This window comes from Vulpes vulpes, chromosome 13 (genome assembly GCF_048418805.1).
Source record: "Vulpes vulpes isolate BD-2025 chromosome 13, VulVul3, whole genome shotgun sequence".
NCBI lineage: Eukaryota > Metazoa > Chordata > Mammalia > Carnivora > Canidae > Vulpes > Vulpes vulpes.
In genome coordinates, this window is record NC_132792.1 from 88,513,382 (window position 1) to 88,528,536 (window position 15,155).

Consider the following 15,155-nt stretch of genomic DNA (forward strand, 5'->3'; position numbering starts at 1 on the left):
ATGTCTTGAGATATCTTTTACTCTGTGCTCTATTAATAAAATCTTGTTTTATTTGGAACATTGATTTGCCTCTAGATGCCCTTAAATATTATTTTATAGCCATGTATTTTCTCCTTACATCTAAAGCAAAATATAGATGCTAGAAGATTTGTCCTGTTGATATTATGCAGCAGGAAGAAATTGTTTACAGCACAATTTGTACCAAGTGACCTGTTTTTCACATGTCCTAATGCTGGCTTTTGGCTTTGTCTTTTGGCTCCCCGAAGGTACTACCTCTGCCTACAACTGCGAGATGACATCGTGTCTGGAAGGCTGCCCTGCTCCTTTGTCACCCTGGCCCTGTTGGGCTCCTACACTGTCCAGTCCGAACTTGGAGACTATGATCCAGATGAATGTGGGAATGATTACATTAGTGAGTTCCGCTTTGCACCAAACCACACAAAAGAACTGGAAGATAAAGTGATCGAGCTGCACAAGAGCCACAGGTGAGTGGCGGAAACCCTGAAAACGTCTGTTTTACTTGTACCTAATGGGTGAGCATCACTTGTACTACCTGCTTTTCCCAGGATGGATTTCAGTAGCATTAAGGCCAAGACTGTAGCAGAGTGAGGTTCTGTACTTGGTACAGTTCTGGGATAGTTACACTCTCATTCAGGTGTTCTTTTGGTAGTTGTTGCTGTTGTGGTTTTTGAGAGAGAAAGAGCTCGACGTGGGAGGACGGGGAGGGGCAGAGGAGGGGAGACACACACACACACACACACACACACACACACACACACAGAATCTTAAGCAGGCTCCATGCTCAGTGTGGAGCCTGACTTAGAGCTCAGTCTCAGGACCCTGAGATCATGACCTGAGCCGAAATCCAGAGCCAGATGCTCAATTGAGCCACCCAGGCGCCCCACTCAGGGGTCCCACTCAAGTGTTCTTTAAAAACCATTTTTTGGGATCCCTGGGTGGCGCAGCGGTTTAGCGCCTGCCTTTGGCCCGGGGCGCGATCCTGGAGACCCGGGATCGAATCCCACGTCAGGCTCCCGGTGCATGGAGCCTGCTTCTCCCTCTGACTATGTCTCTGCCTCTCTCTCTCTCTCTCACTGTGTGCCTATCATAAAAAAAAAAAAAAAAAAAAAAAAAAAACATTTTTCTTGTTATCCTCCCCTACCCCTATCAGAGCACAAATCTGCTGGTGCCTCTTTGGGGCTTGCTTATGAGGTAGCAAGGGGCTAAGTGGGAAATATTACAGCCCTGCCAGGGGAAGGAAAAGCAGCATTGTAACACACTTTTTTTTTTTTTTGTCTTATCAGAGGAATGACGCCAGCAGAAGCAGAGATGCATTTCTTGGAAAATGCCAAAAAACTGTCCATGTATGGGGTTGATTTACATCATGCCAAGGTATGCATTTTTTTAAATCCCAAACTTCCTATTTAATTTTATTTAATCCAATGTTGTTATTTCTATTAGCGAGTGATTTTTACTTTAGTTATTGTAAACCCAAACTTTGGGGATTCAGATCTGTGTTTGCTTTTAAGGCCTACCCAGTGGCAAAGCAAATTCACCACTCTGATATTTTAGCGAAGGGTTTGGTCTGCATGTCTCAAAGTCCCCTTGCTCCTGGCCTCAGCTACTGAAAGCCCAGACTAGGCAAAGCCTCAGATTGCCCGTTGATTCAGTTAGAAATTTGTTTTCATACAATAAGCTCCTAACTCAGCCCCCTTCCCTGTCACAGTTTTATCTCCAATTGTGCTAACATGTGCCCTTTGCTTCTGCCAAATCCTGTCTTTTTTCTCTGAATATGCCTGTCTTTGTTTGGGCTGTCCTCCCTTCTGTCTATCTGTCCGACTTTGGCCAGTTGTCCAAGACCCAATTGTCACATCTCTTATGTGCCAAGGACCGTTGATGCCTCTGTTCTGGGTGCTTACCAGGCACTCAGAAATTCATGTTAGATTTAAATAACTCTCTCTAGAGCTTAGATTCTCTGACAAATAATCAGTGCTTTGAAATAAGATTATAATTTTGAAGTTGAACTAAAATTAACCCCCAAAGCTAATGATTGCCTAGTTGATTGGTGAAATGTTAAAGCTGTATCTTGGCTGCAGTCTTTCCAAGAGGAAGTTGGAATTGGACTATCGGAGGATTGAGGTGGTCAGGATGCATAAAACATTTGACTCCAGGTCACACTTTTCCCAAAATCTCTGTATTTTTCCTCAGTGAGAGAGTGAGCTGTTAGTTTGTTATTTGAGCAGCTGTGAATAAAAGTACTATAGAAACACATGCAAGCTTTATGAAAACTTCCATCCAAAGCCTATGAAGTTTGTTGGTATCTTACAGATGGATTCTGGGACTTCGGTAACATGAAAAAGATCAATATTGGAAGTTTAAGGGTTGTTCCTCTGATTTTAGCTGTCAAGAGATTATCACTTCTATATAGAAATGTGCCTTTACTACTGATAGACTGCATAAGTCACCAATTTCATGTTTTGGGACCCAAAGAAACACGCAGTTAACCAGCTCCGAGGCATGCAAGTATCTTAAATAGTCAAGGTTGGAGCCAGGAGATGAAGAGAGCTTCAACTGGCTCTGTGCCAGCAAATAACTTGATAATCCAGAGGACACATCAGAGGGAAATCTGTGGTCTATAGACTCTGTTGACGCTGTATGTGAGGCCACTCCCTGGTTGGCTTTTGGGGACCAGACTGATCCACACTTGGTTAGGCAAGAAAATGGTGGCCATCAAACAAATACAGGTTTGACTGGTATGTGAATCATTTTGTACATCACACAGGATGAGCACTTCCAAGGCCTGAAGGCCTGTACACTAGCAAAATCTCAAGGACTTGGCTGGGGCATCCTAGGGATGCTCTGGTACACTGAATGCCAAGCTCTTTGACATTTGTGTGTAATTACAATGGCAGGTGTAGCTCTATTTACTTGCCAGTTCGATATCATATTTTTTCACTTATTTTTCACTCAGATAAGAAAGTGTTTTGTATTTTATGCTGTATAATGTAGGATAAGGATTTGAAAAAGAAAACAAAGACACGCACTAAGATTGTTTTTTTCTTAGAGTCTTTCCCTGGGTGGCTAACAGATAAGGAAACAAGAAGGAAATGAAGGTAACCTGAAAATTTGAGGAAATTGAAAGCTATTTTTGAGTTATATTACACACAGTGATTCACTTACCATCCAGGAAAAATAAATAAATAAAGGATTAGGGCATACATTTGGGAAGTGCAACTGAGGATTTATCAGTGTTCCTATCAGTACAAATAAAATCACTTAACATTGCTGTAGCTACTAAATTAAAATAGATCACTGGTTTTTCATTCACTAATATGATTTGAAATCATGCCAATTAAAAACAAGGAATTAAGGAAGCGCAAATGCAGCCTATTCTAGGATTTCATCTGAATATTAACTATAACAAATGTTCAGTGTGGACTCCCATTTTCTCATGCAGCCATACTCCATCATTTCAAGAAGGAAATTTACTGAATTAGATTAGAGCGAATTTCCGGTTGTGAGATGATTCTCTTTTCTGTCGATGGTATCAAAGGCCCTAACTTGAGCTGTGGGGCCTATTTAGAAATTCTGAATTTGATCTTGGACTCCATGGCTCTGTATAAAGAATAAATAACATGTTATTAGAGGGAGGTCCCTTGTTTTAGAAAACCTTTCCTAAATGGTTTTTTTTTTCCTTAGGGAGACTGTCTCTGCTTGTTTGTCATTTAATGTCAACCTGAGTAGGTGCTATCAGAGTCATTTATTTCATGTAAGATTCTGAAATGTATATTTAAATCCCTACCGGATATCCCATAGACCAAGTGATAAATAAAGGAAGGTGAAGTCTGAACAGTGATTTTTAAATTAAAGGGAATAGTACACTCATTTATTTTAATTATGATAGACTGAGACTATCCAGATCTTCCTCCAGTGCTCCCCACTAAAGGGAGCATTAAGTGTGTTTATTGATAGGAAACACACATGTCCCCAAGACAGACCGCTGTTACAGCTTTCAGTATAAAAGATTTATCAAGCTAGCGGCAGGACTGTGGACTCTGGCAGAAGACTTAATACCCAAAGTATTTTGTTGTTGATGCTGTAGATTAATGAAGTGGAAATATTTATTCAGTTTAAAACCCCACATATTCCTGACATTTTCTCCATTTGCTCTTTCTTAATAAGCATGTATGGCTTAATGCATGCTAGGCAGATGCTGTGCTGAGCAAGCGGTTAAAAGATAAAACAGAACTGCTCTCAAGCAGCATCTAGTCTTGAGGAGGAGGAGTGGGTGTTCATTGCAACAGCACTTGCTTGGGGTGTGCTGGCAATCACAGGGCAATATGGGGACACAGAGATGTGTGTGGTGGAGGCAAGCAGGAGAAGAGAAGGCTCAGAGGAGGCTTTCTGATCTTGCCCATGAAGGATCTGTCTTCTCATTATCCAAAGACACTAATGGATGATCTTAAGACAGATAATATTGAAAGAGGTTTTAAAATGTCCTTTTCTTCTGTAGGTCAAAGGCCTATTTTTCCCAAACTGTACTATTTATCAAATAGAAAGTGAATCAAGGAGCTTTTACTCAAATAGTCCTCCCTCATGTCTGCATTTCTGCTCAAGGTGCAAGGGGGTCACCTCTGAACAGCCCTGTGAGCAGATTGGCTGGTACTAAAGGATCAATAGTGCCAACTACTTGTCAGCATCAAGCTATAGCTCTTCCAATTACTCTTGCAGATTAAAGCTCTTGATAAATGGTGGGCAGTCTCTGGTCTTTGAATTCTCCTCAAATTTAATTATGTTGTAATATCCTGCCATCAAGTATTTCTACTTCTATAGAGCAATTTCATATCCAATGGAGTGATCCATTTCCAAGGTAAAATATTTCATTTTAATCCAGTTAAGTTGTATTTGTGGACTTAGATTTCCCAGAGATGGACCAAAATATTTATTTTTGATTCTGGAAATGTTCATTTTATGTCTTGCACTGAAAAGATTTAGGAAGTCAGTTCCCACAATATGAATGAGTCAGAATCTCCTGTCTGGATTCATCCATTTCTACAGCGCCCCCCACCTCCAAACACTGCCCCAGAGTGACTCAGTGCCAGAGACAGTCCTGCCAATTAATGTCACAAAAGACCTCAGCTTTGCCTCCTAGGTGCCCTCTGCTTCCAACATCCAGTCAGACAAGGGGATGAGGATGGAGACTCACACGCAGTCCTGCCTTCTGTCCTTTGTTTATCCTCAGGGTTACCACACATGTTCGTTTTACTCCAGTTTCACCCAAATACGGCATTTAGGGGGTATAGGCTGTTATGTGACATGTCTCCTGGGCTTTGGATGACCTCTCAAATGACCTCTGAGACTTCTCATCACACATCCCTAGGAAATGACCTGAGGAGTAGCAAAACAAGCATGTTATAAACAGAGTACGCTCCCCACTTAAAGAAGAAAACTATCTACATATAGAAAATGTGTCTGCATTTATGTATGTGACTCAGTTGTCCAAGGCAACTATGACTGGGCAGTGTGTGTATTACAGACAGTGGGCAAGTACACTCAGACTTTAAAAACCTATTTTATATTTAAATTTTACTCTGATACAAATGGTGTATAAAAAAGATCGAGGCTCTTTTTTTGGAACATACTCCAAACCACTCATTGGAAAGGACAGGGCCTCTGTGTTAGTATACAGATTAGCTGAAAGCTCTGCCTCTGGTACCAGGCTGCCCATATTCAACCAGGGTAGATACATAACCTCTCCATGCTTTTAAAGTTTCCTCATCTGTAAACTAGGAATAGTCATAGCAGCTGTCTCAGAATATCATAGTGAAGATTGAGAGAGTTAACATGACATATGTGAACCGGCAAGAGCCATGCCCGGAGCACAATCCTAACTAAGCCCTGTATCTATCATTTGCACTGTCATCAGCACATCATCTGGTCCTTCTTCTCTGTGCACCACATTTACATCGCAGGACATCCAGGTGAGCCAGTTCTACTCTGACAAATCTCCATAGTGATAAATACCTTCATTAAAAGTTGATTATTTAGTGGCAGCATTTAAAAGCAATGACTGCAGTATTTTTCTGATCAAAATTAGAGCCATCAGCAGTCCATCATGGGTTCCTGCGTGGAATGCTGTGGTGCATTAAATACCACACTCAGCTGTGAGTGGAAATAAGTGAAATACTGACCGTTTGTTTCTCGATGCTATTTTCCAGGATTCTGAAGGAGTAGAAATTATGTTAGGAGTTTGTGCAAGTGGTCTGTTGATATATCGTGACCGTCTGAGAATCAACAGATTTGCCTGGCCTAAGGTTCTCAAAATTTCATACAAACGGAACAACTTTTACATTAAGATCCGGCCAGGAGAGGTAAGTAGCCCTTAAGTTTTTGTACATACATTGGGAAGGAAGGTACGTGATAGCCAACAAAAATGTAAATTGCCAGGTCCCAAATCCTAAACATCATAGGACATGGCGAGTTATGTCTCCATGCCTGAGAGAGTTTATTGTAGATTTGTCTGATAAACAGCAATAAGTAAGATACTCTCTTCTTTTTAATGGTTTGGTTCTGATTTTGTCCCAGTGCATAGATGGAATAGCTTTTATTTTTGCAGGGTTTTTTTAAAAAAAGATTTTATGTATTTATTCATGAGAGAGACATAGGCAGAGGGAGAAGCAGACTTTCTGCGGGGAGCCCAGTGCGGGACTTTGATCCCAGGGCCCTAGGATCACCATCTGAGCTGAAGGTAGCTGCTCAACCACCGAGCCATTCAGATGCCCTTATTTTTGCAGATTTTAACGCAAAATCAAGATACATGAATAATGTTACCTTTCAAAAACAAAGAAACTCTGAGGTGCCAAACCTTTTGTGAATGAAAAATAGATTTCTGTCTGTCCCTGTTTTATGTGCTTATGCCCTTTCTGTACTCCAAATCTGCTGGCACCATAACACGAATAGCTTTGAGATAATGTGATCAAAGTACAAGAAAGATTAGAGCAAGAGACACCAAGGGTAAATTATGGAAATGTCTCATAGCCTAGTACATGTCTGCCTTTTTCTTTTAACCAGAAAGACTGATTAGAAAACTCAAAATTCTTAACTAATCCTTGTTCCCTGGGCAAAACCATGCAAATTTACTTATATCCTCCATAGTGGTTGACACCTAATACGTGGTAAATATCTCCTATTATCTGTGTAACAGATGATGAATACATATATCCAGTTTCATATATATATGAATATATCCAGTTTCTAATGCACATGGTTAATCTAATGGAGGCAGTCAGAGCTTTAAGATTGCAGCTCATCTGTGTCTCTGAACATTTTCTGGTACAATACAGAATTACCTCCTGTCTTCAAAATCAGCCTCTCCATTGGTATAAAATGTAATTTAAAAACCAGGTTATATGGGATGTAATGTACAGCATGGTGACTGTAGTTAAAATACTGTATTGTATGTCTGAAAGTTGCTAAGACAGTAGATCTTAAAAGTTATCATCACAAGAAAGAAAGTCTGTGTGGGGTGATGAATGTTACTTAGACTTACTGTGATCATTTCAAATGCATATAAACATTAAATCATGTCATACACTTGAAACTAATGCTCTATGTCTGTTACACCTCAATTTTGTAAAAGCTTAAAAAAAATCAGACTATAAGACAAGGAATCATATTTAAAGTAAATATAAAGCCCAGCCTGTCCATGAAGGCTGAAATAATCTGTAAGCTTTTCATGTAAATACCTGAACCCAATTTTTTTATCCTTAAAATTGCATATCAAACTTACAACCAATATAGATTCGATTCATCATTTACAAGTGAGCATTTATTTATTGTCAGGCACCATTAGATAAATATGACCTGGTTCCTGTCCCTAAGGAACTTTCTGTTGAGCAAAGAAATAGTGTCATGGACTTTGAATTATGTTGTGAAGATCTACTTATTGCACGTATGATAATATTCCACAGACGTGGGGCCAGCATGCTGTAGTGAGGTCCCAGATCGGAAAGTTGGAGAAATGCATCAGGAAACAACAGTGAGACATGGGAGGTTTTAAAGAGGATGACTAGACAAATAATTTGGAATGAACCTCAGCAGCTCAGCAAGGAGACGTGGTGATACCTAAACTAGGGCAGAGGCCGTGGGGATAGAACAGAAGGAGCAAATGTGAGCGAGGTTCCAGAAACTGAGCCTCCTGTAAGTGTTGGACACAGAATGGAGTCCAGGAGAATCAGAGGTCTTCCGTTGGCACAAGTGAAGCTGCTGGACATGGTATTATTAGACAACGGGAGAAAACAGGGAAAATTAAAAAAAAAAAGATTAAATTTCTTTGAGACATATTTTCAGGGAGTGATTCTTGCATAGAAGGAAATAGAAGTCTGAAGGAGTCCTCAGCTGCATCTGTAGAATCCAGTGCTGTGGGCTTGAAATAAATTACCCGAAAAATAAGGCAAGTTAGAGAAGAAGAGAGACCCCTAAAGCAGAATTTCTGGGTAACGTCACTTCTTGAGGAGGATGAACAAAAGCAGCCAGAGAAAGAAAAGGGGTAAGAACAGCCACAAATGACAAGGAGACGAGATTCTGAGCACGTGGCTAACCAGCAGGGCCAGATGCCACAGAGCCCATGTGGGCAAGGACTGAGACAGGTGCGTCGTACTTGACAGATCCCAGGTAACAGTGGAGAGTTCCAACAGGTGGTAGGAGCACCTGCAGGGGTGCAGTGAGGTGGGGAGTGAAGGGGCCAAGGCTGCTCCTTCCTTTGATTTGTCTAGGAGCAAGATGGGGTTGTGGTGCAGGCAGAAGCAGGTTCAAGGACAGTTGCATTCCCCCCTCCTTTTCTGCAGTCATAACTATAACAACTATAACTATAACTATAACTATATATATATATGGACTTGAGAAGAAAAAATGAGAAAAAATTATTGGTGGCACAGAAGGCTCTGAAGAGGTTGACGTTGGTACAAAGCATAGAGAGAGAAAGAAATATTCAAAAAGTGCAGGAGCCTCTCTCATCTTTGGTCTAGGGAGGATTGCAGCAAGAAAAATCTTCCCAGCAGAGGGCAGGCTGATTGTTTTTTTAAACCCCTGGCCTGGGGACACCTGGGTGGCTCAGTAGTTGAGCATCTGCCTTTGGCTCAAGTCGTGATCCCGGGGATCGTGGAATTGAGTCCCGCATCAGGCTCCCTGCAGGGAGCCTGCTTCTGTGTCTCTGCCTCTCTCTGTCTCTCATGAATAAATAAATAAAATCTTAAAAAAAAAAAAAACTGGCCTTAGTGTTGTATGTGGTACATATTAGATGCAGGATGAATAAATGGAGCACGGGTTAGTCAGGATCCATAATACTCGGGCTCGTCAATTGACTGAGGCTCTTGGCCAATAGCAATTGTTATGAGTACCACTACATGTGAACATCCAGAGTAAGTACAAAATTGGGAAAGACAGTCATAGTTGGAATAGCTTGTGATGTATTTCCCATTCTCCCTCCACTGCCACCCAGCTTAGTCCCACTCAGTAAGAAGTAGAAGTAAGCATCACTGTATCTCATATGCCACACACAGAGCTCCTCCCCTGGGTTCTTTGCTACATAAATCACTTTTTTTCTATTGACGGTATCAGTAGTCTGGTTATTTTAATGCTCTTTTAGAAAACTTTTATTGTTTAAAATGATTGCCCTCTGGTGGCCTGATGCAAATTTCTGTCTTCAGAAAATTTTTAAATCCCAAACATTTGCAATAATAATAATAATAAAATATATTACTCAATAAGTCAGATATTTCACCCTGAGAAAGCAAATGGCTAATAGATCATCATCTGAGCTCTCCATGCTGAAAGATATGAAATTGTGTTCTCCCAAACTATGATCATACATGTAATATCAAAAGATGTTAGTGTTTACTATGATAATCCAGATGAAATAATAATAATAATAATCCAGATGAGAATGCCAAAACAAAATCAGCAATATCTGATACCATGTCATCAAATACCTAGGAGACACACACATTTTTCTGACCAGATCCTGGGAGAAAACATCATCCTGAGAATGCTACAGACAATAAACATTTTACTCATGCCCTTACATTCCAGTTGAAGTCATGATGTCACAGAGACGACATGAAAATAAGGCTTAAAAATGAGATCGGGACAAATTGGTCTCTGGAAGGGATCCAGATATCCTCTTTTTTTGCATTTAGTTTTCATGAAATCCATACTTGTCCATAAAACATGTCCTTTACTACATGCATAATGTGATTATCCATGCCTACAGCATTTTAAGGAGAATAGGTACAAGGTTGTTTTTTAATGAATGTGTAGGGCATGACTTCTGCATATAGCGCTTGATTTCATAAGGAAAGGAAAATTTTGTGGGTGGCATGATTTGTGATTTACTTGCTTTCATGTTATTTATAATTCCAAACTTTACTCTTCATTATGTTTTTTTTTTTTAATTTAGTTTGAACAATTTGAAAGCACCATTGGCTTTAAACTGCCAAACCATCGAGCTGCCAAGCGTTTATGGAAAGTATGTGTTGAACATCATACATTTTTCAGGTACGTAAAGCTGATTTTCTTTAAGGAAGAATTAGAATGATTGGGATCACTTCTACTGCCAAAGTCTGTTGGGAAAAAGAATGTGGACGCATATCCTTTTTTGCCTTCAAATTCACTGTCACAAGATTTCTTGACAGGAAATCCTAAAAACTTCTGACTGAAGGATTTTCCTTAATTTGTTTCAGGCTTATCTGACCTGTCTCTCCTTTATTATCTTTAGTGTCCTTTCATTGTTTTTACAGGATGTCCACTTCAAGGATTCAATCCATACCTTACTATTTGAATCATCTCTCAGTCCTCTGGCCTCCTTTGCTTATATACAGTACTCAGACTGTCAGATTTTTGTCTATAAAATAACAAATTATCACTGTTCTTCTTCACCTACACTTATTGAAGCTCTGGGTTTCTAGAACCATAGGCTTCTGAGTTGTGTGAGATGTTAAAATTAAAGTCGCTGGGCAGCCTGGGTGGCTCAGCGGTTTAACGCAGTCTTCCGCCTAGGGTGTGATCCTGGAGACCCAGGATCGAGTCCCACGTCAGGCTCCCTGCATGGAGCCTGCTTCTCCCTCTGCCTGTGTTTCTGCCTCTCCCTGTCTCTGGGTCTCTCATGAATAAATAAATAAAATCTTTAAAAAAAATTCATGTAGCCCAAACCAACCTGCATTGTATTTATATTATAGCCTCTCTACAACACTCTGGGAGTTTGTACTATGGGAATTGTAAAGTCACATTTCTTTGTCATGTGATGTGTTAAACCCTTAGCACACAAAGCATTTTACCTTTGGCTAAAAAAGCTAAGATAGCGTTCTTAATATTTGACTTAATAGTCTTTCTGATATTTTTTCCTTAATATCTTTAGACTGTTGTTACCAGAAGCACCTCCAAAGAAATTCCTTACCTTGGGCTCCAAGTTTCGATATAGTGGCAGGACACAAGCCCAAACAAGAAGAGCCAGTGCATTGATAGATCGTCCCGCCCCCTACTTCGAACGCTCGTCCAGCAAACGCTATACCATGTCTCGCAGCTTGGATGGAGGTAGGCATTATTCACTAACCCTTAGTAATGATAATCATGAATGACTCCCCAGAAATAGTGTGAAACCATCACAAACTTTCCATAAACGTAGACCTTCCTGAATAGTATGAAACAAAAAGCACTCGTTGGTCTGCGGCTGAGTGACAAGTTTCTAACCCCCTCCCTCAAAAAAAAAAAACACACAAAAAAACAGTGCCTTTGTGAGTCTAATGTCTGTTATTGGTAGATTCATTAAAAATTCCATAAAAGAATAGCACTTTGGGAATGAAGAGCATAGCTTTCAGAAGCCAGCACCCCGATTTGGGGGAAAGATGCTCTCATCCTAAATACACTTATCACATACTCTGTAAGTAATTTGGTTCACTTGCTGGCAGATCTGAAGTGATTACCGTATTGTTTCAGTCCATTTGTTTCAGAAGGAGGACTGTAAGTTAAATTTATCTGTTTCTACAAAATTTTTACAGATAAAATGTGACTGTTGGTCAGTCAGTGCATGATAACTGATAGAAAGGATGATATTCAAATTATAGACCTGAAGGCTCCAAGTTAAATCCTCCTGGTTAATATTAATGACTACACCAGATGGACTGGGAAAGCACTGCCATGTAAATGTTCTCCACTGTTAAGACAAATGTGTAAGTTAAACAAGGAGAGAATCACTGAAATAACATTTCTGAGGAATGACATAATAATTTCTTGTGGGTTTTTGTCTTATGTGACAGTTTCGTGTTGCTGTCTATAGTAACACACAGATGTGCTTCCCACTACAACACATGGCAGCTGTAGTAATACTTAGAAAGTGAGCCATGGCCAAGTCTCCGTTTTCTAATTCAAAGCACCTGGAGATTAGTTGTGTTATAGAAGATCTATCCTACGTGTATAAAAAGAGAAGTTTCTAGCATGTGTGTGCAATTGTAATAATAAGCAAAAACATAAAAATAATTTTAAAAAAGTAAAAACGCAAACTTACAAAAATGTGGGATCACCTTCATCCTTACCTATTGTGCCACCACTTACCATAGTCCCAGGTCTCTCTTCCCTTTCACCAGACCCCAGTGTGGGTGGTAGGATGGTGTAACTCCCTGAATCCCCTAATTTAGAAGGTTGTATTTCTCTAATGGAATACTTGCTAAACAGTTTGTAGGAAAAGTCAGAATTGTGTCCTAAGTGCTGAATCACGTACATTACTCGTGAAGTGAAAAAACCCTTTGCTAGTAGGTAGATCCAGACTGAGGTCCATCTGCGTGGCGACTGGCGAATGATTTAAACTTCCCAGCTCTGGGTTTTCATCATTATCTGTAAAATGGGAATAAGGCCATTTGCAAAGAGTGAATGAGAGAGGTGTGACAGCCCTCTTGCTATAGGTGTGATAATAATTCTATTCATGATTATTCTATGTTTTTGTGAGCTGGCCTAGGAAGTCAGTTACCATTCTCTATCTTCCAATGGTTGCCTCTTTCAGGAATACCTAACTTGGAGCCGAACTTTTGGAATAAAATGTTTATTAGGACCGTTTGGGGTTAAATTAAGATACTGAACTATTCACTTTAATGTTGAAGCTTTTCTTACTACTTTGTTCCATTTATTCTTCTTTCTCCTTGAGAGAATCTCTGTAAACTGTGTATTCTGTAAGTCTGTGTTGGAGGAACTTTTTTGGAACCACCCCTATTTTCCCTGAGCATCATCCACTTTGTTCAGTGATGTGTACCCAAGGGAACACATGTGTTGTAACTGTTGTTTTCCTTATGGCCTTTTATGTGATAATAATTATTGACAAGACAGAAGACAATTGTGAAATAAATGTACTAATACCATACTGTCTCTTCCTCCCTGCCCAAAAGTGATGTTAGTATGTGTTGTCTCTCACTCTTTGGGGTCCTGCCAATTCTAGTATGTTTTCTGTGCTGTTGAGCTGGGTGCCATGGCTGCATGTTGGAACACAAAATGCTTTTTGCAAGGTTGCATCTTATGTAGAACACCCTAACTAGCCCATTGGGAAATCGCATCTCATATGAGCTTTTTCATCAAAACGAGGAAACATAAAATATCTTAGTGAAGATATTTTAGTGAAACAGTTTAGCTATTATAAAAGGATTTCAGAATATTTTCTTACATTTACATTTTAAACTTCCTAAACTATGAAGCTGATTAGATTTTGCCTGTGATTAGCTACTGTGTATTTGAAAAGTATCATTTATAAGTTCTAAATAAGTTGTATATATCTAAAACCGAAAATAATGAGTATCAAACTTTAAAAATGTAACTGAATTAAGCATCTTTCACTAAGACATTTTAGTTGGGATGAAAGGCTGTGTCTCATATCTTTTATGTTTGCATGCTTTGCACTTGCATGAATTTCATTAGCAACATTTGTCTTATCGTCCCAAAATATCAGAGATGAATGAGTCTGTGCATATCAGGGTAGTCTGTTTAAAGTGCAGTAGAGATTAAAACATCTCTGCACTCCAGCTGAACAGAGTCACCACCAAAATTGTACAGTCTTCCCAAATTTTATGATCCCATCAAGATGCTTCATTTTCATTATTACGCATGGGACTTTTTACATTGCAGGAGTGATGGACTTTCTAGCCATTATTAATAACAGTAATTGAAAACCCCAATTCAGTGCTCCTTGGTGAATGGCACTTCCAAAGATATGCTCAAAGTCAAGTGTAGGAGTGCAGTTGTTCACTGCAAATACCGCCATTAACTCTGGGACTTGGCGCCAGCGCCTGGCGCCGCTGCCCAGCCCATTACTCTGTCGGGTACCAGGCTTGTAGCAGCCCAGCATACTACCCCTCCGCTGCATCTGCTTGTGCATCCTCCTTCCCAGAAAGCCTGAGAATTATTCTGGTGGCTTCAAGAGATGAGCCTTTAAATCATTTTAAAACACTGGGATAGCAGAAGCTCTAGAAAGATGAGTCTCTGATAGTGCTAGGGTGCAGGTACCTGCAGCACTGCCTTGTCTTTGCAGACAAACGGGGGTAGGGGTACCTTTTTCATAATGGGACGATTGGTGGTGGTGGTCTGCCTTCTACCTTAACTATTTCAGACTTTTTTTTCTTCAATTGTATTTGCTTTTAGCATCAGTGAATGAAAACCATGAAATATACATGAAGGATTCTGTGTCTGCTGCAGAGGTTGGTACTGGCCAGTACGCCACAACAAAGGGTATCTCTCAGACCAACTTGATCACCACTGTGACTCCGGAGAAAAAGGCCGAGGAGGAGCGGGACGAGGAAGAGGACAGACGGAAAAAGGTGGAAGAAGCCACGCCGGTCACAGCAGCACGGCACGAGGGAAAGGTACATCTCCCAGGCTCCCTCTTAGGGCTTGCCTAGACCTTGAAGAACTACTTAATAATTTTGAGGCTATAAACCAGGAATGTGCTAAGACTTAGGGTAACTCGGGGCGCCTGGGTGGCTCAGTCAGTTAAGCGGCCAACTTGACCTCAGCTTGGGTCTTGATCTCAGGGTTGTGAGTTTGGGCCCCGTGTTGGGCTCCACTCTGGGTGCAGAGCCTGCTTTAAAAATAAAAAAAAATAAAATAAAAAGACTTAGGGTAAT

The 15,155-nt window shown here is 40.3% G+C and overlaps 1 protein-coding gene across 50 annotated transcripts in view; it reads left to right on the forward strand.

Annotated features, from left to right (window-relative positions):
* EPB41L3 (erythrocyte membrane protein band 4.1 like 3) overlaps positions 1–15,155 on the forward strand; it is a 227,621-nt gene that overhangs the window by 186,818 nt on the left and 25,648 nt on the right. For 28 of the 50 annotated variants that reach the window (XM_072734974.1, XM_072734980.1, XM_072734985.1 and 25 more), the window contains exons 7-12: positions 267–485; positions 1,305–1,392; positions 6,219–6,371; positions 10,457–10,554; positions 11,414–11,589; positions 14,674–14,894. In XM_072734974.1, the coding sequence (XP_072591075.1) occupies positions 267–485; positions 1,305–1,392; positions 6,219–6,371; positions 10,457–10,554; positions 11,414–11,589; positions 14,674–14,894 (955 nt within the window). The remainder of the gene's footprint in view (positions 1–266; positions 486–1,304; positions 1,393–6,218; positions 6,372–10,456; positions 10,555–11,413; positions 11,590–14,673; positions 14,895–15,155) is intronic. The other 22 variants (XM_072734978.1, XM_072734982.1, XM_072734953.1 and 19 more) reach the window with 1 other exon arrangement.